This window comes from Lepidothrix coronata, unplaced genomic scaffold (assembly GCF_001604755.1).
Source record: "Lepidothrix coronata isolate B3197 unplaced genomic scaffold, Lepidothrix_coronata-1.0 Scaffold10, whole genome shotgun sequence".
Classification (NCBI taxonomy): Eukaryota; Metazoa; Chordata; class Aves; order Passeriformes; family Pipridae; genus Lepidothrix; species Lepidothrix coronata.
The window spans coordinates 3,377,734-3,400,485 of NW_016690190.1; the positions used below are offsets into that span (position 1 = coordinate 3,377,734).

A 22,752-nucleotide genomic window follows, 5' to 3' on the forward strand; every position below is an offset into this window, starting at 1 on the left:
CTCATTGTTTATATTCTGTGCAATCTACTAAAGATAGCAGAATTTTACTGCTGTCATCACGGCAGAGTTTGCCTTCAAAGATTTTTCCTTCCCAAGGGTCAGCACTTCTGGCTCTGACACTCAGTCTTATGATTTACTGTGCCTCAGATGATGTACAGTGACTCTCCAAGCAGAGGTAACTGGCTGGTGTGATTGGCCTGTTACATAAAACACACGAAGTTCCAGATACAAGAGACTTGCTAAATCATCTCACTTTCCTCTTTAAAAATAGGAAAGTCAACAGTTCAACAAGGCATAAAGCAAAATACAGGTGTACTTAGAGCAAACAGCAAGCGCCAGAGCTCCTATTCACACTTAGGTAGACTTGCACAGCCATTCAGCCCCAGGTATGGATCTGGATATTGTTCAGAGTTCTGTGCTCTTGGATTTGAGGTGACTTAATTCCCAGCCACAGCCACCGTGAAACACAGGACGATGCACATGATTCACTATGGCAACCAGTAACAGACAAGAGTTTGAGTCTTCCTGGCCACATCTACATTGTCTTTCTCAGCTAAATCTGAACATGGTCTATACTTCACCATATCATGTTTCGAGACAGTTGTGAATGTAATTTCTATGCAATCTGGGCACAAACTCTGTCTCCCTGCCTCCAGGCAAGCCCAAGAACTAGTCAAAAGGTAGGTGGTGGCAGCAACTTTCAGCTTGATCTTACTAATTTAGCAATACAGATAAAAGACTTCCCAATGCAGATGAGAGCAAGAGCATACAGCAGTTCTTGTGTGGGACTGTGTGTTCATAAAAGGGAGTTCAGTCTGAGGTTTCTTTTCTAAAAGCCTGAAAGAGAGTAAGGACGAGCACTCCTAAACACAATGCACTGTGGTTGACACAGAGCCCAACAGCTGCTTACACCTGTCTTTTCAGCTTGGGCACTGACCTGCTATCCAGATCAGGTGTGCCTGTGAGTCAGGAAACTTTAGAATCTGAGGGAGTTTCCATCTCGCATTCTAACTCTAACAGCACTTTGAATTTGCCACACAAATTCCCGTAAGATTGTAATGTCCCCAGCATGTCCTGGGGCTGATTACCAGTACAAGAAGGTTTCAGGAGACTAGGATGGAGATTGGTACACCAAATAGCTCTACCAGAGTGAAGCAAGCCAGTTCAGGAGAATTTAATTAGCAATAAATTATATAGTGCAATTCTGTTTTCCTTGCCAGCCAGTGTGGCTGGTGGCTTTTCTCCCTTGGTAAACATGTGATGGGTTTCTGAACACCCAGTCCCATACAACACTGCTGCTGTCAGCCTGGTCACTCATTTCTGACTCTGAACTTAGAGAAACCTCACTGACTACAAAACTCAGTGCAAAGAGCCTTGATGGGAGTTGGAACAGATGTTTGGTTTGGGCGCCTACAGCCCTTTTCCCATGGATTTTCTTCTGCAGTATTGAGATCTTTGTCTTCTCACTGTGTTCTATGCAGAAACAAGCTCCTTCTCCAAAGGCAGAACACAAATGAGAGACCTCATCCCAGGAGGTCAGAGCACAATTTATCAGGAGCCATTTGCTCCCTTCACACATTTGCCTTACCTTTCAGCTTCTCTTCAGTGTCACTGTCTGATTCACTGTTTTCATCTGTAACTAGGTAAAAAAGAAAGGGGAAGACGAATTAAATAAAATCTGCTTATAACTGTGTGTTTCTTATCACTGGCATGAGAAAGCCAGGTCTGGTAGCTTCAGAGGGAAGACAGTATAGGTCCCAAGGTTCTTGTTCTTTTCAAGGGTGCACATACCCACAGACATTTAGCTTACCAACCTTGCTATCTTCCCATTCATTCAGGGAAAAAAACACCCAAACACCAAACAAACAACAAAATAATTTTGCACAGCCATAAAAGTTGCATAAAGAATAAAATGCCACGGCAGTGTTTTATCCAAGTCTGTATAAGCACAACACCGAGGTAAAATACTGATTAATATGCAGTAGTTCATGGGACAAGGGACAAAAACAAGAAAAGAAACAAAAAAACCCACTATCAGACTGAATCTGACTCAAGGCCTATATGGTCCAATAATTTATTCTGTCAATGAGAGAAGGGTATAAAAAGTCTGGGATGCTTCCCCTGAAATTTCATATAAACATACCCATCCACCCTGTGGGTGTCTAGTCTTTATAAAATAGGATAAACAGTAAAAATTAATTATGGGAAACAAATAGAGCTGGTGGTCACCTTTTGCTGGAAATTGGAGTGTTTTGGAAAGAAACAGTGTGTTGGAAAGACCTAATTTTAATTTTTACAGAGATGAGACGTTTAAAAGTAATTTCTCTGAAGTATCTAAATGCTTTAGGCAAGCTGTTAACTGACAGTGGGAGGCTGAAAGTCTCAATCCTGCTATGATGGCAACAGTCCTACAGTCAACTCTCAAAACTCTGACTCCTAACTGAGGCTATTTGTTTATTAGGATGAAGAAGAAATAGGACTGTTTCAAAATCTACTGTCTTCTGTTGGACAGTTCACTGAAGTGACACATTCCTGCAAAATATTTTGATCTCAACAAATCAGACTTTTTGGACAGAACATTCCTCTCCAAAGCTTCCAGCCTATTCCAGAAATAAACATCAAAAAGGGGGGAACATGTTTGGTGCGACCTATAAGGTTATCATGCAAAGCCATGGAATGAAAATGAAGCAAGAAAATCAAAAAACTTCCATTTTAATCGAAGTCTTAATTGGCAGAGGAACGGCTCTCATCTTACAAAAAAAAGAGTGGAAACTCCAACTCAGTTTGGACCGGAAGAAGCGCTAGCAATCGTCACATAAATCACAAAGCCAGCCTAAAGTGTAAGACAAGTCCTCAAAAAGTCTTAGATGTATCATGATTCAAAGTTCCTTTACCTTTCCCTGAATTGCTCTCTGTAGACTGCGACAGTCTCTTGACACGTTTCTTTCCCCTCCGTGCCTCATAAATGGCATTGATTTTCAACACAAGCTGCTCAGCAAACACACAAACAAACAAGGTTATTTTCCTCTGCAGGCAATAAAGTAAGTTAGAATTTCATGCAAAGTGCTCTGTTTCCCAACTTTGGCCATATTGAAACTCTTCCCTCGATGGCCCAGAGCTCACAATCACCAGGATCCATCCTGTGCTGCCAGTGGCCACGCTCACTCTGGTACAGAAGCGGGCACAGCAGGAGCCCAAGGTAACAAGCCCTGATGAAAGGCCATGTTTTAGTGCCTTCCACACTGTGTGGCCACATGAGCTTGACAGTGTCCACCTCTTCATACTGTGATCAACACTCCAAGGACCAGAGGTTGCCTTGGAAACCTGTCCTGGTCTGCAGGTTTGGAAGCAGAAAACTGGCTGGAGGATGACTGAAGAAACTGAGATGGGTGGCAGTCAGCAATGTTGAAGTATTTTATACCAGTGGTTTTCTTTGCAAATCCTTTAATCCCTGGCCTCCCAGCTGACCAGGAGAGAGGATGTTAGTGTTGGGCATAGCTGGGCTCAGTGGCTCATTCAGTGCCTCTGGTCTCTGTTCATTCCTGAAGGGAAGGGGAATTGCAGTAGAACCATGCCGGGATTCCCCAAGAAGATCTGCTTCCTTGTCAAGGTCCCAGGCAGGAGCAGGAGGCTACAGCTTTCAGATTTATTTCAGAAAGTCTGTGATCCCTGCACACATGTCCTGAGACCTCAAGGTAAGACAGGCCCACCACATACTTGGTCAGGGAGCTCTGAATCCGAATATTTAAGTGTGAGGCAGGATAATCTGATGTGGAAGTACAGCCTCCATCTAGATGCCCAGCTCAAGTCTCAGGTCGATGTCATCACTGTCACAGCAAACCTCAGTTCTGAGTTTGGTCTGCAAGACTGCTCAGTGGCACAGTCTGGTAAGTAAATCCTTGTAATCTTCTTTTCAATTGACATAAAAGTCACACATTGTGAACACACCGATAGAGCTCAAGCACCTGCACAGGTGTGTAGGCATACTGGGAAGGAAAACCTGAGACATTTGCAGTCTTTAGCTCATTTCTGAAGGGCTGAGGTATACAGAGAGGGCATTCAAAAATCAGGTATGCAAACATGAACACAGATTTGGCAACCAGGACACAAAGACCATATACAAACACATCCCTTTTTCCCCAAATGAAAACACTGGGTTTGGAAAAAGATCACCACAGACAAACCCTGGTAGCCTCTGCTTGTCCAGCAAAGACTGGGATAAGCAACTGTGTTTTTATAACTGTGTCTTTGAAACACTCAATAGATAGACAGCTGCCAAACCTCATTTGGACTGAATACACATCCTGCCAGATTTGAAAGAAAATAAAATTGAAACAGAGTCATGCTGTATCTAAATATGAAGTAGGAAACACCGCTGCAGAAAATGTTCGTAGACAAGTCCTTTTGTCACTCAAAAGTCACTATGTTCATTGCTCACCTCCAGTCACACCTTAGCTTGAATTAGAAACAGCCAGTGCATGAATCAGACCGAGCAAAGAACAACAGATTTTGAGGAGGAAACAAACATACAACACACAGACAATTTCTGACTGTCCTATCCAGGAAGCACAGAGGGAAGTATTTTGCAAAAATATTAACTGTTTTTTTCCCCTCTAACATACTTCAATTTTTATCCCAAAATTACAATCCTTTTTTTTTTTATTATTATTTTATCTCTCCCAAAAATCATAAAGTCTCAGATTGAAAAATAACTTCTTCAAAACTTGCAGACATGTTTGTGTGCCTTCTCCTTCAGGCAGAAAGGGGGTTAAACACAAGTCAACAGCCGGGACAAGAGCAATATTGCAGAGATGGCACATTGGGAACTAAAGAAAACATTGTCTCATACTAACATTCCTGCCTGGAAGAAGCCAAATAAAAAAGACAAAGACCTGTATTTACCTTGGGAATCTTCCTTCTCCTCTTGCCATTCTGGGAGTCTCCCAAGGAGAAGAAGGTGTCGTCTGGACTGCTGGGGGTTGAGGGAGGGCTGATTTTGGATGGTGACCCAGTCCCATCACGGCTCAGTTTCCTTATGTCTGGCAGTTTGAAACTCCGACGCTCCGAGTTTTGTCGGAAAAAAATGGGTTTGGAAAGCAACTGGAAATGAAGGAGAAGGAATGAATGACCACAGTACCTCCTGTACCTTTGCTTCATTGCTAACTGTCACCACAGTAAATCCAGTGGGGTAGCCACAGCACTCAGTTGTCAAAACAAGAGTGCCCATAGATTTCTACACATGCAAGAAACCCACCCATCTGCCTGGCTGGATCATCTTGACCATCTTAACAGCAACTTAACCATCTCATATTCATTCCAAAACCAAACACAACCTCAGGGTTTGGCCAAGAAGCCTTGCTCCAGTGTGAAAAAACATCTCTCAGGACTTGGGTAATCCAGAGGCTGGGATTGTAAACAGGACAAGGCTAACCAACCAACTGACCACAAACATTTGGGATAAGGAGCAGCTAGCCAGGAGAGAGAAGCAGTGAGACTGGACAAAAAGCACTGTCAGTATGGCTGTCTTTGGCAGTAAGCAGAATCAAATATTTCAGAGGAGGGTACAAAAAAAGCCGTGACACAATTATGGACACTGGTTTCCTCCTAAACTCATTAGCAAGTTCAATGGGAGCACAATAGTAGATATTTCAGTACCAGAGTAAAGTTCTTAAAGCCTCTGATCAAAAACAGCATCAGAGAGGTAGAAAGCTCACTTCCACATACTCTTCTCACCAGAAGGATGCAAACCACTTCTCACCACAAAGACTGTCAATAAGAACACTTTCTGTCATCTCCTACAGAATATCCCAGAGGTTATAACAAGGTTAAACTGCACTTTTTGTGGGCACTGTGGCTGCATTCCCAGAGGATGTTATCTATACAGCACTAAGTGTGGGGGAGAGTTATCCAACCTACTTCTGAACAAGTCACAGCAGCATTGTGACTGTAGCTGAGGCAGCACCATGATCTGCCTCCATCAACAGACACACTCATCACCTATTAGTCAGACCAATTAATTCATCCCGGTTAGCTCAGGAGTCTCCGGATGGTTTGGCAGAAGACGCTCAACTCACAAAAACACTTGCCACCCACAGAGAAGTCACAGGTTAAAATGAGACTGAAGATTCTCATCCTGCACTAGTGATATGAGCCACGGCTGAAAGTCTGTGCAGAACCTTTCCCCTCACTCTCTAGGCTAGGTAGGCTCTCCTGCATGATGCACTTGGTGGTTTTAAACACATTAGTTGCCAAGAGAGCTGCAGCACTTCTTTTCTGAGTGATGCAGATCATGGCTTTTAGATCCCAAACCACTGTAGTGTAACACGATTACTCCCGTTCAGCTCTCTCCTGCTGGGAACCATACCTATGGTGAAAGGCATTCCCATGCAACACTGCAGCCCCCTTTTGATAGCACATGTGGGAAATCAGGGCACACAGGTGATTATAAAGCTCTCTGAGGGAAATCAACTCCATCCTGACACTCATATACATAGACCCTTGCTGGTCCAGATCTATCTAGCAGCAAGGAGAATGGATTGAGAACCACAGAACAATTTTCACTTTACAGGGTTGAATTATCCAAAGAAACCTTAGGTGCTGATTAAGCTGGTTGAAAAAGAGCAACACGTCAAGAAACACTGCACATAAAACTTCTAAAAATGTTGGATAACAGCTCTAATAATAGTTGCAACTTGGAAAGCACGGGAAAACCCTTTGGTTAGGAAAGCTGTGTTTAGATCCCTACTATCCACTCTGAGCTCAGCTGTTGCCAAGATGACTTCGCCTGTCATGCTGTCCCTGCTGTTACAGGCTTGGACTATCTAAACAGACAACATGAATCCACCAAAACAGCCTGGGAGGCTGAAAGCAGGGATGGCCTTGGTAAGCCCTGAGCTCTGAGCAAGAGCTGCCAACCAAAGTTTTACCTCTTCTGTTGGTTGCACAGACAAGGAGGAAAACAGCACCAGGCCGTGCGCTGGGTTGTGGTGGGAACACCCTTCTAATGTTGGCCCTCTACCCCAGGGACTGGCATTGCATTACTTACCAGCAACTCATCTCATCACAAGAGAGCAAAAAATGCATCCTAAGGGAGGGGCTGCAGAGGCACCTTGGCATCAGCATGGGCAGACTGCCCACTGACACTGAGCCAACACTACTGCAGGGCCCAAGTACTTAAGTGCCCTCTTTGAGGGGAGGAAGGTTTTCCCACCCTTACAGGGAAGGCAATCCTGGAGAGAAAAAAAAGTGAAAGCCAGCAAACCATTTGTATAAGGGAAATCTGGGGTTTTCTTTACTTTGCTAAAGGACAATCTCACTGCACTCTGTGGTAAAAGACAAAGGAAAAAACCCTGACATGATGAAAGTGTCCACTTTTTCCACACAGGACCAAAATCTACTGGAGCAGGAGAGGTAGCCACTTGAACCAAAAGTACCTTAGTGGGAGTCCCAGGTACAGAAGAGGTGGGGGATGCTGGGAAGGTCAGGACACATTTCTTCCCCAAACAGCGGCTGTTGGTCTCAATGTCTTCATAAGGGTTTTCCTTTGATGGTGGATCTGCCGCAAAAAGCCACAAGCAAGAGACTGTAAGTGCAGAAAATCTTTGAGGTTTGCCATAAAAATCTGTTTGGGGATCTGCTGGCCTTCTCCCACCTCCCACATCAGACATAAAGACCTGTTCTCAAGCATTCCTACAATTGCTTCATTCTCTCCATAGCCCTAGAAGTCCAGCTGCTTGCTGGACAGTGTCCAAACCCTGACACAGGCACATGCAGCCATAGAAACATATCACAGATACTACATATGGAAAAGACCAAGCAAGTCCTCAAGTTCATTTTCCCCTCTCCAGAAGAGCTGTGAGGTTCTCATGCACACTGGTAAATAATTATATTTCCTTCTTTCCACTCTTCTGCTTAAAATTGCCCAAATGAAACTCAGAGCTGAAGGCTAGCATAAAGGCTCTCTGTCCTCTGTTTAAGCTTCACATTTAGGGGGAGTTAAACACCCCTAAACCCTCTAAAGTGATAACCTCTGGTTATCACTTACTTGGGGCTGAAGCAATGCACTGCTCTTGGGCTTACTGAAGAAAGATTTAATCCACTCTCTGAACATGGATGTCTATCATACAACACGGGTTTGCAAACACATCTACCAATCATGGGTGCTTCAATCTCACATGCTGCATTTCAGAAAGAGGGAATGGCCATTCAGTACTGAAAATATACTTCAGTTGTCATGTAACTGGGTAGATTGGAGAAAAAAGAACAAGATTGAGTTCTGCTGCCTGGCCCATCCTCAATCTGCTAGGCATGTCCAATCAGCTTCAGTCTAGAATAAAGAGCACTGTTTCCCTCCTTTTGACAAATAAACCTTGTCATTCATCTGCCTGGCACAATATTCCAGGTAAGCAATGGTGAACAGGTGAAAAGATGGTGCATGAAGGAAATCTGTATGACTTGTTGTGAAATGGAATAATTATCTCAACAGCTAAACCCTCCCTAAATCACACATATGAATGTGTGTGCTTGCACGCCCTTTTGGACACATGATTATCTGAGGGTCAGCACTAAAGTCCTGTGGCTGAAGTCTTGGTTCCCCCTCCATTGGTGTGATTTTCACATCTTGTTTGTTTTGTGGATTAAACTTGTCTGTGGTCTTGTGAAAAACAAAACTGCAGCTTTTTTTGAGTTACCCCTGTCCACTCCTTTTCCCAAGCTTCTATGGTAACACCACCAGGATCACAGGAACCAATTAAAGATCACTGACTCCAGGCAAAGCCTAGACATGCAGCAAGAAAATTAAACCCCAAACATACTCTATTAGCTGACAATTACCCATAACTTTGTTTTCTTCTAATCTCTGTAACTGAAAGCTGGAGGGGAGAGGAATTTCAGGCTGGTGTTTGAGTTCCCTGCAAGCTTGGGACACAGGGGTGTTCTTGTGTTTGAATAGACGGATTTGCCTTTACAGTCACTCTGTAATGCTATCCATGTTATTCCAGCTGACAAGGTGACCCTTACTCAGTGGTTTCTGAGACCTCCCATCGTGCCCCAACATAAAACCCCCCCAGCAGCTGCTTGGAAACTCCCTGTTCCTTTGGCCCTCCAAATAAAGAGAAGAAAAAAAGCAAACACAAGGCCCTTAGCCCCAGAAATGAGGCCGACAGCTTCAAAAATGTCAAAAAGGATGGATTGGAACTACCTTGTCTGTCATCAGTCCCAAAAGAACACAATGCCCTTCAGAGACCTTTCTCATCAAGTATGATCAGATTTTATTCATATCAAAATAATAGTGCCTGGCCTCTTCCTGAGAAAGAGCAGCTCCTCCCATGCTGAACAACACAGACCGCCTTTGTAGGATTTCAGCTGCACGGCAAGAGCCGATGTACCCATTCTGTTGAACTCAGCCAAGAGCCTACAGCTACGAAAACTCGTTAAGGCTTTTTCAAGAGGGAGGCTTCTATTCTGTGTTCCATCAAAGGCCATTAAAAAACACCATCTCAATTTCAAAGATTGTGGGACTTAGCTTCATAATTGCAATGGCACCTGAAGCCATACACAATCCTATTCCTGAGCTGTGGAACTGACTTCAAGGCTATGTTTTCAGACTGTTCGCATTATCTCAACAGTGACAAGCTCACAATGGACAGATCAGAGCTGTGAGAATTAATCGACGGGACAAAAGGAAGGCAGAGGAGAGAAACCAGCAAAAAATAAAAGCTGTTTCCCACATGCCTCAGGTTCATCTTTGAAGCTGATGAGTTTTGAAATATTCCGTCCGTTTTTCTTATTACTTGCCAATAATCTGTGTAAAATGTGTCCCGGTTTACATTCAGATAATAAACATACTTTATTCAGCACCTCTGGTGAATGCTGGTTGACCATGAGTCTCAGTGATTCAGCATTAGCAGCTAACTCCCCTTCCCTGTCAAAAGTTCCTACCCAGGATGTCCTCATAGACGTTCTCCTCAGATAAAGTGCGTGTGAGGGCCAGCTTGGTCTGCGCGTACCAATCCACCCGGCCGTTCTCAGACGATGACTGCAGCAAGTCTTCAAACTCATAGGACTTCCTGCACCATTGATGGGAGAGGAGAAGGAGCAGAGCGACACAGTTAACCAACATTTGTAACCAAATTACAGCTAATTCACTTCTCCAACATGCCACGCAGCAGGCAAAGTTACTGAGATGAGAACGTTTCACAGCCTCATCCCATATAAAGCGTGGAAAAGCACTCGGTTTTTTAACAGCCACACAAATAAAGGCAATTTGGGGATGCCATAGATAAGCTGGGTTGTCATGGCAATAGTACACTGTGAAGATGCAAGTGTTAAGTGACACATCCTGTGACACCACACAGAACTTGAGGCCATGAGAGATCCCATTTACAGCACAGATCCCACCCTTGACAGGAGTATGGGGGCCCAAAATCAGCAATCTGAGCAGCACAGGAAAACAATATTTGCATGCAGGATGGTAAAAAAGGTAAAACCAGTTAAGTGTCCTCCACGAACAAACCTAAAGTTTTGATTTCCTTTCTGCAACCTAGCCAGGAATTTTCAGGTGACAGTTTATACAGAGGGCAATAGAAAAGCTGTGTATTTTATGTTCCCCATCCCAAAAATGTGCGGCAATCATGTGGGAGGGAAGAAAAGGTAAGAAAGCACTCCAGAAGAATATATACATGCCAGCTTCAGTTAGAGGAATAGGTTTACTACAAACTGTGAAAATGCTGTGGTAGAGCCTAGAGATTATCATTCCAGACCCTGTTCCAGACCAGCTGTGGTCATTTTGTAATTAAATAGATTTTCTGCTAAAAAAAAACAAAACAAAACCCCAAATCACTCAATCTTGGGCTTGAAGGCTAAGCCATGTAATACAGTGACCATAAAGGCCAAATCTGCTTTGACTTATCCCTTCACAGTTACCCTGAGAAGTTGTGCTGGCCACTCACACATTCTCAGAGAGATGACTAGGTACTGGTTATGATGGAGATTATGAATGATGGGGGAAGACTTGTCTATCTCAGAGAAAGATGGGATGGTGGAACTGCACCTTCAAGACCAACACCTTTGTGAAACACAGCCCAAATACCTGTGGTCAGCGTTGTTCTTGTGCTTCCCACTCCAGAGCCTCCTGCTGACAGCTGATGGGGGAGGAGAGGAGGGTAGAGGAGGGGGAGGAATGGATGGCAGAGGGGGTAAGTTTCTTTTATTCCTGGCTGCTGGCACCCAGTCCTCTTCCCCCTCGTGTTTGAAAGTCCGCCGGGGCTTTGGCAGTGGGTTGATGAAGGGCTTCTTCTCTGGCACCCCTGGCTCTGTGTACACATTCTCCACTGTGCAGTGCTTGGATTTCACATGAGAAGTTCTTATCTCTTCCAGAGTCCCAAAAATTGGCTCACTGATTTCAAGGTCCATGCCAAGAAGCCTTTTGTTGAGCTCAGCCCCGCATATGCTCTCATGGCCCTCGGGAGCAGCGTGCCCTTGTGCTGCCTTCTCCTGCAAGCACTGTGGGGAATAGTAAGTACCAGGCAACTGCGGCTGCAGTTCTGCTGAGCCATCTTTCAAAGCCTGCTCTAGTTTCTTGACCTGACTAAGTACTGAAAGATTCTCCTTCTGGATCTCCCACTTCCCACCTTTCACCTCCTTGCATTTTCCAGGGCTGAACTCCACTTCCTCATCCTTCTGTGCTTCCCCCTTTCGCTCTGCTGCCTGCCCTGTGCCTTTCTGAGTTCCTGCTTTCCGCTCATTCTCTTTGCTTGCCCCTTTGCACTCCAGTTCCCAGTTCCCAAGTCTCTTGGCCTCTACCTTCCGAGTCACCAGTGCTTCCCCACTCATCTTCTCAGGTACACAGGGCATCTTGTGCTCGTCTTTAACTCCTGGTTCCTCCTCTCTGCGAGGAGAAGACGGAGTTTCCTTTTTCCCTTCCCATTCCGAAATTTTGTCCTTGATGCTGAAGGACTTATTCCTCAAGCCAATTTTTCCAGGTGACCGTATATTCTGAGTACCTCCTATCTGTCTCTTGATAATTTTATTGTTTTCTTTGACATTCAGATCCACAGATGGGTCACTGATAATCATTTTAGGACTAAGCATGTTCTGCTGAAAGCAGTCTAGCCTTGGATCCAGCATCAAGTTCTCCAAGGCTCCCAGTGGGTTCTTCACCACAGAAGAAACTGGTTCAGCTTCAGGTGTTAAACCCAGGGCAAAACAGGCAACTTCAGAACATCTCTCACTCAAAAATCCGCAAGAAGGTCTTTCTAATTCCTTCACAGCTGCTGTATTGTTATCTGGAAGCTTGATCCTACATATCAAAGACAAAAAGAGAAGAAACGTTCACCGCCATTGCTCACCCTTGGTTAAGTTCATCAGCTCCTCAAGCTTTACTCATGAACCTGATAACAGCAGAGGATGCTCAAACCAAGCACTTGAGAAGGGCTTAGAGGGGAGGATGCTCGGGGAAAGGTCCTTCTAGCCAGAACACAATGCTCTCCTCTCATTACAAATAAGATGGTGTATGAAACGAAGCTTTTCTCTGCAGCAGCAGTAGGTGGCAAGTGAGAGAGGTCTTTTGTACATCAGACGTGCTGATGCCAATGAGAGGTTCACAAACATGCATCTGTGTGTGTGTGTCTGTGTGCGCGCGCAAAAGTGCAGTAGAGTTTTGGACATCATCAGGCATTGAGCCAAGAAATGCAAAATGGACCACTTGCAAACAGTAGCAAAATTGCCGCTTGTTGAACAGAGGAGAAAACATGACCCAGCTGGCATTCCTCTAGTGCCTGCTCAGAGGATCTCTGTGCACCCATCCAAATGTTCCCCAAACACATACTGATGCACAAAGGCTGCACTTTTACCACCATCCCAGGCCACATGTGGGCTCAGGCTCCAATGCACCGAGGCACACTCTCAAAGCCACCAGATTCAACATTCTCAGATTAAACATCTTCACTGTTTGAGTCCAAAGTGCACAAAAAATCCCCAGTATATTTAGTCTAGGGATTTCCCAGTGTGTGATAACACAGTATCAATATTGTGATATTTTATTAATATAGTAAAATTCCAGCTGAACATGCAGTTATTCCAATACAAAATATTTCTGAACTAAAGCACTTAGCCACATCCTTGAGGTTTGTCTGGGCTTGGGAAAGAGCACCAGGACAACCCAAGGTAGTTAGTGGGATGCAAACCCATATCATTAGACCCATTAGTTCCATTTAATCACAATCCCAACACTGAGATTCCACGAGGGAAATTGCCTCATTCACTTAAAAGTGTCAAGTGTGTCTACTCCAGAACTTAGCATTCTTGTAAGAGAATCCATGGGGATGCCCGGTGTGCTGGCAGGCCTTGAGCTTTGTCCTGGAGTGAAGCAATGCTGGCAGCCATTGCAGACTCAGTTGTAGTGCAAATTGAACTTGGGACAGGTTTCTGAGCAGAAATGGGACCTGAGTCAGACCCAGTTCTTCCCCAGCTTCACAGACATTTAACTCCTGGCTGTCTCAGTGACACCATGCTTTGATTAAGAGCTGGCACCATGGTCTTTCCCAAGGAGCTGGGTATCACAGTGCCACTGGTGGTTGGACTGCAGAATAGAAATCGAGGTTGGACACTGGGAAAAGCCTGCAATGAGTGGGGACAGTGGGGCTTGTCTGAGGAATCTCCAAGTGTTAATGATTTCAAGTGCAGGCAGGGCAAGCATGGACAGGGATATCATCAGCACAAATGGTCATGCCTTGGGGCAGACCTTTTCTAGCACTGTGAGTCTGGGACATTATAAGTCTGACTGGATGATACAATGCACAGCATCACAGCCCAACATGAGACCTAGGGGTGTGCTTTAACACATGAGGAGAGAGGGACAGTGCAGAGCAGAGAGAATGTTTCCCTCCTTTGTTTTGCTTTGCGTTAGGGATAATAAACATAAGCAAAGCATCCTGGCACTGAAACATGGAAAAAGCTCTCACCTCTCAACGGACTTGCAGACAGTGCTTCCAGACTTGCTGCTCACATCGGCCGCCTTGCTAGCTGTCATCATGTCAGCACACGGCAGGGCAGCAGGTCACCTGCAGACAGACACACAGAAGAAGCATTGCTCTGTGCTCAGCATCCTCTTTTCCTTCTACACACACACATACATATGCTTCTCCTTGGAATCCAAGAGAGGAGCTGAAGCAAGATATGAGAGCTCTCTGAGGACAACCCAGGTTTCCTCCTCTGTGAAATGGGAAGAGGGGTGATAGCATTATCCCTCAGAAGCTCAGGGAGGAGTTGACAGTTTTTGAGGGCAAAAATTGTCTTTGACTCAGCATCAATTGCTGTACCATGACTTGAATATGGAGCACGTTTTATGAATTCTTTTATTTTTGCCAAAATCTTGGTGGATTTAGATTTTTTTTCCCCCTCGAAGAAGTCTAAAACAAAAACAATTTTAAAACAACCTGTGTTAAGGCCACATGTCTGAAGTGGTTGCTGTGCAGACAATACTGTCACAACATTTGCAGCTTGGGACAGAAAACATTTTAGACTGAGGAGACACTGCACTGAAGCCACGAGTCTTCTCCCTGGTGGGTCATGTTAGGCTGCTACTGATTTCATTTCAGAGGACAACTCCTCGTGGGGGTAAGATAAATCAGTCACAAAAATGAGTCATTCTGTTTGCATCGATTTCTAGAATTCATGGAGTCACTGTCCTTCTCTTTTGAGTACCACCACTACCCAGTTAATGCAACAGACTTCATCTTCTTTTTATTGAGCTACAGTGTTCTTGTTAAATAAAAAATAGAAAAATTACTCTGTTACTCTCCAGCACCATCTCTCCTCACTTCTCAGGGTACTCTACAGCATGGCAATGACAACAGGCTCACCATCTTGTAGGCAATACTCGGAAAATCTGAAGCCTTTCAGATCTGTCCATGGGGCTCATTTGACAGGGGTTGCCCCACCACGCCTGGCATTTGACAACAAGACCGGGTGCCTCTTGTCATTAAAAAAACCCCACCATCACAGCAGTAAAAAACAAAAGGATCTCTCATTTCCACTGTGTAAGTTTTTGGGCAGAGAAAGGAAAAAAGCAGGGGGTGGGGGGAAATCGGTTTTGTTTGTTCACAGTTTTCTCTCCCTCCCTTTATTCTACACTGGCAACGTTCCTAAGGCAAGGAGTGAACTCTGGGTCAACTCAATGTGTACACACTTGGGGCAGCTTATTGCTAACCATTTAGCAGACTCTCTTTTCCCAGACAATAAACCCCCTTGGCTTCTCTTCCTCATTAGTAACTGGAACAAACACCCACTTCACTTCTAGACACAGAACAGCCTTGCAACACTGTCAGGAAAATTTACCAGCCTGAGGAACAAAATCTATTCATCCACCCGTTAACTGTTATGGATTGAAAATAATGAAAAACTAACGATAGCTTGTGGCCCTGGCCAAAGAATGACTCACCCAGGCAGCCAAAGCAGATTCCTGCAAAGCTGCAACAGAGCCTGCTCTGCACTTGGCTTACAACATGCCCAGAGCAGGGATGGTCTCTTCACTCAGCACTCATCTCGTGCCTCGCACAGAGAGGTCAGTGCCCACAGCTCCTTGGCACTGCCTCCAGCAGTAAGGAACACAGCAACACGAGTCAGCACACACACAGCCCCTGTGGCTCTGCTGAAATGTGGAATGATCACTTGGGATGAGCTCTTCATAAGATCACACAGTTTCTCCACCAGGAAACTCCATCTCTCGGCCTTTTCCAACAGCTCCCTAACAAACACTACCTTTAAAACAAACATCTGGGTACGAGCAAATGTGTGCTGGTGCTCAGCACAGTCACATACCTGACTCTTCCTGCAGGAGAGGCCAAAAAGAAGATAATACAGAATAAGAGGTGCATTCGTTTCTTCATTTGTAGTGGATGGGACAGACCCCATCGGTGAGCAGAAGCAAGCCATGAGGCAGCTGCTGAGTGCTGCAAGAGTCTCCTGTGAAAGGAGCACCACCACAATCATCAGAACTTGGAACCAAGGCCAGAGGGACATTTGTCCCCTCCAGGCACCACATGTGGCAGGAGTAACCAAAGCAACACATTTGCACTAGACAGATTAAAGAATGTCACAGCTCCCAAAGCTGTGACAACAGCCAGGTATCTATAAACACACCCACTGCTTAGGGGACTAAAGTCATCCCTAGGAAATACACAGATGGCTGTGCCTTCACCCTGAGCAGCAAGGCACACATGGTGTTCTCAGCATCACCTAGGGGATTATTGCAGCACATTAACTGGTTCTGCTCAAAAGAGTAAATATTTATCCAAACACACCAGAAGTCATGAAGGGAAAAAAAAATCTGGAATAAAATAGCAGAAAATAATAAGGTACCTCCCAATTACTCTTACAGTCAGATAATTTGCTTGGGGCCAATCCCAAAACCAAATGAGCTTCAAAGGTAATGAGATCATCTCTCAGGTTAATAAGGTCACCAGAAAGGACTTGTAGGCCTGACCCAGAGGCACTGCCAACACCTCACCAGAGGAAGCTGGGATGGCAGTGACAGAAAATTGCCTCCAGTAGATAGAGAAGATCTACTTTTTGTTTTCTGAGGTTTGGCTGCACAAGGCACCCAGAGCTACCATGATAGTTCACTGCAAAGGGCAAGGGGAACTCTTGTTCCTCCGGACTCCCCACATCTCTGCTATGATCAGCTACACGCCACCCTGACTGTGTGCTGGCTCAGGCTCTGTGTAGCACCTCTGTAGCACCTCTGTGACCTGCTATAGCTCACTAGGAGTTTCTGACAAAGCAGTACATGGAAGGGGTCCAACACGCACACGATCTGGTACAAGGGAGGTGATGAGGTTGTGAGGACAGGAGAGAAAGGCGGAGGGAAGTGGGGAAAGAGCACAAGGGAGCGCGTGTAGGGATAGGGAAGGGAGACCTACCAGAGGCTGAGAAGTATTATCGGAAATGCTTTGCTTTCCTGCCTCATATGCAACGTGACCAGGGCCCTACCAACTGCCTAAAAGAAACAAGCAGGGCTGAGTTCATTTGGCAGGCAAACCGAGAAGGACATACATCAAGCTGGTACTTCTTGACCGATTACTGCTTTCTCTAAAAACTGCACAAAAACTTTCTACCTGCAATGGGAGGCACAGCCCCACAGCAACCCCCAGCCTGAGGCCACTGCTCCTGGCATGTACATCCTGCAGCAGGATATAAAGGCCATAAAAGGGGAGAGAAGACACTGAGCCCCATTTGGAGAACCTTGCCACTGCAATTTATTAAGTAATCCCTGCCATTGTTTGGGGGAACAAAGCAGTCATCTGATAGCATTTCAAAATTAAACTGAAAAAGGAAGGACAGGGAAGGAGGCAGGAGGAAAGAGGGAGGGGAGGGAGCTGTCAAACCTGTTGGCCAGACCCTGGGAAGGATGTGAAGTCTCCCAGCAGAAGCCTCTCGTATCTCCCACACGCACCCGGCCTCACAATTCCCAGGGCCATGTGATAGGGGCTTCCTGCTACCAAGTGAAGTGAGACCTACCCCGACCTCTCTCTTCCAAACAGAGTTCCTGCCTGCTTTGTGTTCGCAAAGAGGCGTTTGTTTACTGATCTATCATTGGCATGCAGGAAACAGCCTTGACATGAGCTGTAATCATCTGTCTCCAGCAATAGCTGTTTGGCTTTCTTCTAATTTAAGTTTTCCTCCCACCCCCCCCCCCCTTCCCCAGTGCCCTCTTCCCCACTTCCGATCAAAACGCTTTTGGAGTACGCACATCTGGTTCGGGGCACTCACTAGATACTAGGAGATGTTTCCAAAGCAACTGGTGAACAAAAAAGAGGCACGGTCCCACCCCCAAAGGGCAGACAAGTCTTTCATGGGAATACCTTCAGGGAGAGGAACACGCCAGCTTTGCCCACTGCACTTGGTGCAGCCACCGGACGATGACAAAAGCCAGAGGAGCACCAAGCACCCTGTAGTCTGTATCATCAGAAATGTACACAGCCAGCACACAGGTCACATCTGGAGTCTTGCCTCCAACAAGATCAGGCAGTGATGGCAGCAAGCCTCCCACGCCTCCCTTCTTTGCCATTTTGTTTGTGGGGAATAAACCAAACATACCTCAAAGAACCCTGCGGTTTGGGGACGGGTATTACCATTGCTGCGTGCTGGAGGCCATATCTCAAGGTTTCCTTTGCTTTGTTTACTCTGCACCTCTCACAAAAATTGGATCCAGCTCCATAATTGGATACTAGCCACACTGCTGATGCATATAAACAGTAAGGCTTCACAGCACCAGGAGCGACCTGCAGCTGGTCAAACTCTCCTCCAAGAAGAAAGACAACCCGCTGTGTTTCTCCTTGTTGCCTACAGAAACTGTCTCTCCAGTTACTTTAATGAATAATTCCGAGCAGCCAGACAAAGCCTAAAAGTAACACCATTCTGCTCCAGAGCTTTACACAACAAAGGATGCAACATACAGACAGCAACGAGGAGACAACAATATATAACATATATGTATATATATATATAAAAAGAACAGGAAGGATGCCAAGAAGACAAAACACTAACAGGAAAAACATGAGTAAGGGGAAGCCAACAGTTAAAGCCTTCAAGGCTCCCTCCCCCAGCCCTTGCTCTGCTTTAGAGCCTGTTTTCCTTTGGGGGAAGCAGCAGGCACGAGGATGCGTGCTTGTGCTCACACACACACAGAAGCCATTGCGTGGGCCCCTGCACACAGCCCCAGCACCAGGCAGCATCCCTGTTCCCAGCACAAACAGCTGCCTTCCCGAGGTCCCTGGCAGCAGTGTAACCTCAGGGAGCGAGCCCCTGCAGAGCAGGGAGGACACCAGCCAAGCAGGAACACAGCTAGAGCTGAGAAGGGCAACAAGACCCAAGAGCAGACTCCCTTGGTGAAACAAGATGCTTACAGTGGGGGAGTCACTGACTCAAGGTGCCCAGTGCCAACCCAGCAGCAAGGCAAGGATTTTCCCGAACTTGAGCTCATGGTGTTTGACCCAAAGCTCCACAACACGTGCCATGAGCCTTCCCTTGCTGACAGCACCAACAGTTTCTCCTCACAGGACTTTTATGAAGTCCACTTCTTTCCTCTCCCAGTCAGCCCTGTAGATGAGTGTACCCCATGGTCTGGGAGGATGGGCCACCTCCCCAGCTGCAGAGCTTCTCAGTGCACCCAGTGAAAGCATGATTCAGCTTACTCATGAGAAAAAACTTTTTTACCAAGAGAGTGACCGAGAGACTAGAGAGGTTGTGGAGGCTCTGTCCTTGGAGATACCCAAAATCCAACTGGACAATGTCCTGAGCAAGCTGCTCTACGTGACCACACTGAGCATAGGGCTGTACTTTGCCATCTCCAGAGGTACCTTCCCACCTCAGTTACTTTGCCATCCTGTGCTGGGCACTGTTAGTTTAGGGCAAGGTGACCTCTTTGCACACACCAATTGTGTCCTGGCCATGCCAGTCTCCTGCGAGCCGAGACTGAAGACATTAACAGCAGGATTGTTCAGTTCATCACACTTATAATGGTATCCTAATTGTAGATAATCAGGCCCAAATTATTTGTTAAAGGAAAAAAAAGCAGGATAAAATTACGCAAACATATCCATAACGGACCAATGACTGGGAAGTGACATGCTCCTACAGTATCTTTTACAGCCAGATCCCACACAGCCTCCTACTCCCCTCACCCCACTCTGTCCTAACTTTTCCCTTTGATCTATCATGTCTTACACCACGGAGCTTACAAGGGGGTCAGGAGAATCCCACGTGTCAAAACAAACTGTATTTTCAAAAACCCCAAGTGGAATCGATGTGCCACAACCTCTCTCTTTGTGCATGCACCCCATGTCAGAGGAACAACGCTGCAATGCCGGGAATGCAGAAACCCAGTGCCAGCAGCGCTCAGCCTGCGTGCAGAAAAGCTGTGCTGTGTGTTATGATATGTCTTTAATTTTATGATATAATTCGGTCTACTGACCTTCTCCCTCTCTAAGCACACAGAACAAACTCTGCCTGCTTATATGTCACTAACTCGATTTAAAGGATTACTATGGTTAAAGGGACTGCCCTGCTCCACCCTTGGCTGCCAGCAAGGTGGTCTCAACCCTGCCCTTGGTAAAGGACGTGCCTGATCACATCTAATGGTTGCCATTGACTAAGGGTGTGCCTACTTTTTTCCTCTCTTTTTGCTCTTGCTTTATATCAGCTCCAGTGCGTGTAAAGCCCTTTCAAGCTAGGATGGGCTTGCAATCTGCCTGGTTCAACTCGCTAAACCTGCAAAGAAGTTAAAGAGAGGAAAGGCAGAAAGTTTTCTGCTCACATAGAGAGGAATCTGAGTCACCTGTCATGAAAAACCCGAGGAGCACTGAAGCATATGGAAGGAATCATAGCATGGTTTGGGTCGGAAGGGACCTTAAAGATCATTTAGTTCCAACCCCTCTGCCAGGGTTGGAAACAAGGCCCTGCTTGGAAAGAAGCTAACCCTCAGCAATGAGAAGAGGGGAGCCAGCAGGACCTGCTGAGGGCAATACTGGGGGGATCAATTGCATCCCTAGGCCACTTCTGTTCTCTAGTAAAGCAGATGGACCCTCGAGAAACTACTCGCACCTCTTGTCCATTACTTCCATCCACCACCCATTTGCTGAAGGTTGTAGGTCAAGCTCCACAGGGATATCACCAGCATCACCTACCTGGCACAGGGAGCTGGAAGGACAGCACATAGGGGACCAAGGTAACTGCTGAAGATTTTAGCTATAAAAAATTCTGCTGTCCATGTGCCAGCTGAAAGTTTCTTCCCATAGAGCCTTGGAAAAGTTAAGGTAGAGATGACACAGGAGTGGCAGAGGACAAATTTTGGATCCAAACAGCACTTCTGTTTCAAAGCATAAGATTAGTCTTCACAAAAAAAAAGCCTGATGTACTTCCTAGCATAGGAGAAGCAGCAACAATTTTCTCCCCAGCTTCACCCTTTGAAACAGCTGAAACATTTTGGTTGAAGGCTTTCAAAAAGTAATTCAGCCAGAGCCACTGCTCAGCATGGAAATCTGTAGACTGAAACAAAAATAAAATTTTGACCTGGAGACAGTAATTGAAAACAGGGTCTCACAATGCGAATTGTCTTCTGTTAAAGGTGGGGCTCCTTGCACCCACTGTTATTAAGCTTGTCCCACATTTCCCATTGTCTTACTTTCCCTTTGTTCCTCCCTCTAAACACATAACAAACAGAAAAAAAAAACAACTCAAAGGGTATTTGACATCCCTTTAGTTTCCTTCAAGCAGACACACCCTCAGCTGGAAAACACAGCATTTCCAGGGTTGGGGGTGGGATGTTACATGACCCTGTCAAACAGAACAGCAACACTTTTTCTGATTCACTGTTTCCAAGCACAGATCTAGTCCTGCATGTATAGATGTATTTTTATGTATATACATGTATATATGCTATGCGTTCTGGTGGCAAGTATGGTTTGTATTACTGCTTTACAGACACGATGAGTCTTCACTTCTGCAGGTAGCTTAACAAATAGCAAGAAAAAATTCACATGAAAAGGAAGAGAATGATTCAGTATTTTTCAATCTGCCTGCTAAAATGAAGTCTAATTGCAATGTTTAGAGGAATGACGTGTTTCAGGCAATGTTTTCTACAAGAAAGTCATGAACAAAAGATTCTAAAAAAAAAAAATTCTAGATGAGGAAACCAAGACCCTGAGAGGTGAAAGCAGGAGCAGAGGACACCAACAGCTCTTCTGTGATGGTTCTTAGCATTACTAGATCATCTTTAGATCTTGTGTTAGCGCACGTGTGCACACACGAGGTTGTTCATCCCCTTTCAAGGTGGGATAATATTTACTTTTGCTTTGCAGCCTAATAAATGAAAATTTAGTTACTTGAAGTCAAGGCTGAAGAAGACATTATTGGTGAAGACTTGCTTGCTGATTACATCAGTGGAGACAGCGATTCATACCTGTTTTCCTTGGCTTTGAAACTACCCACAGAGAAGACTGTAGTCAATACGGAATAAAACAAAGGAAATAAGGACCAGATTTACACGAGTGCACATCTGCCAGCAGAATTGTCTATCAGCCATAAGGAGAGACAGGATTCCAGCAGATGCAGTGCAACTGGCTTCAGTCCCCAGCAAAGTCAAAACTAAATTGGCAAATACTCATTTCTACTATTGTAGCCAACTGATGTAGGTACTTTTCTCCTTTGATAGGAATGCTGAGTTACAAACATACCAGTCCTACTACAACAGTAAATCTCTTCTAGTGCAAAAAGAATTGGAAAGAATTCAGAGTTATTATGCTTGTAAGAAAACCAAACATTTGACAGCATAGGAAACAACCTGCCACTAAAAAATAGTGTTCGGCTCATGAACCACACTGGAATTCATTTTCTATGTGGTGAGATAACCTCTGCTATTCTAATAAACAGGACCCAAAGAGGTCCCTTCAAGGAGCAAAGTGTTTCCTGGCAGGAAGACAAATTGTCTCACATTCAGAAAGGAAATGAAGAACCTCAACTTCTTCCAAAATAAGTTATCATCAGGGAGGCAAATGAAGCCTCAGCAAATCTCTCCTTCGGTGGCCTTCACCCTGTGCAGGATGCTGACTCCTGCCCCTCCTGATCAGGATTTAGCACATGGCTTCCTGAAGTGTCCATCACCACAACCTTGGGGCACCATCTGCATGCTCCAAGAGACCTTCCTGTACCAGCTCCAAGTCCATGACCCACCACTACAGTCTGTCTCTATTAAGC

The 22,752-nt window shown here is 45.4% G+C and overlaps 1 protein-coding gene across 2 annotated transcripts in view; it reads right to left on the bottom strand.

Moving 5' to 3' along the window:
- Nucleotides 1–22,752, bottom strand: part of DENND2A (DENN domain containing 2A) — a 57,486-nt gene that overhangs the window by 20,454 nt on the left and 14,280 nt on the right. Inside the window, exons 1-8 of one of the 2 annotated variants that reach the window (XM_017804910.1) lie at nt 17,385–17,403; nt 13,962–14,060; nt 11,090–12,298; nt 9,940–10,067; nt 7,434–7,555; nt 4,903–5,100; nt 2,895–2,988; nt 1,589–1,639 (exon numbers count right to left, since the gene is read on the bottom strand). In XM_017804910.1, the coding sequence (XP_017660399.1) occupies nt 1,589–1,639; nt 2,895–2,988; nt 4,903–5,100; nt 7,434–7,555; nt 9,940–10,067; nt 11,090–12,298; nt 13,962–14,032 (1,873 nt within the window). In that variant the 5' untranslated portion in view covers nt 14,033–14,060; nt 17,385–17,403. Of the gene's footprint in view, nt 1–1,588; nt 1,640–2,894; nt 2,989–4,902; nt 5,101–7,433; nt 7,556–9,939; nt 10,068–11,089; nt 12,299–13,961; nt 14,061–17,384; nt 17,404–22,752 lie in introns of those variants that run through there. The other variant, XM_017804909.1, reaches the window with a different exon arrangement.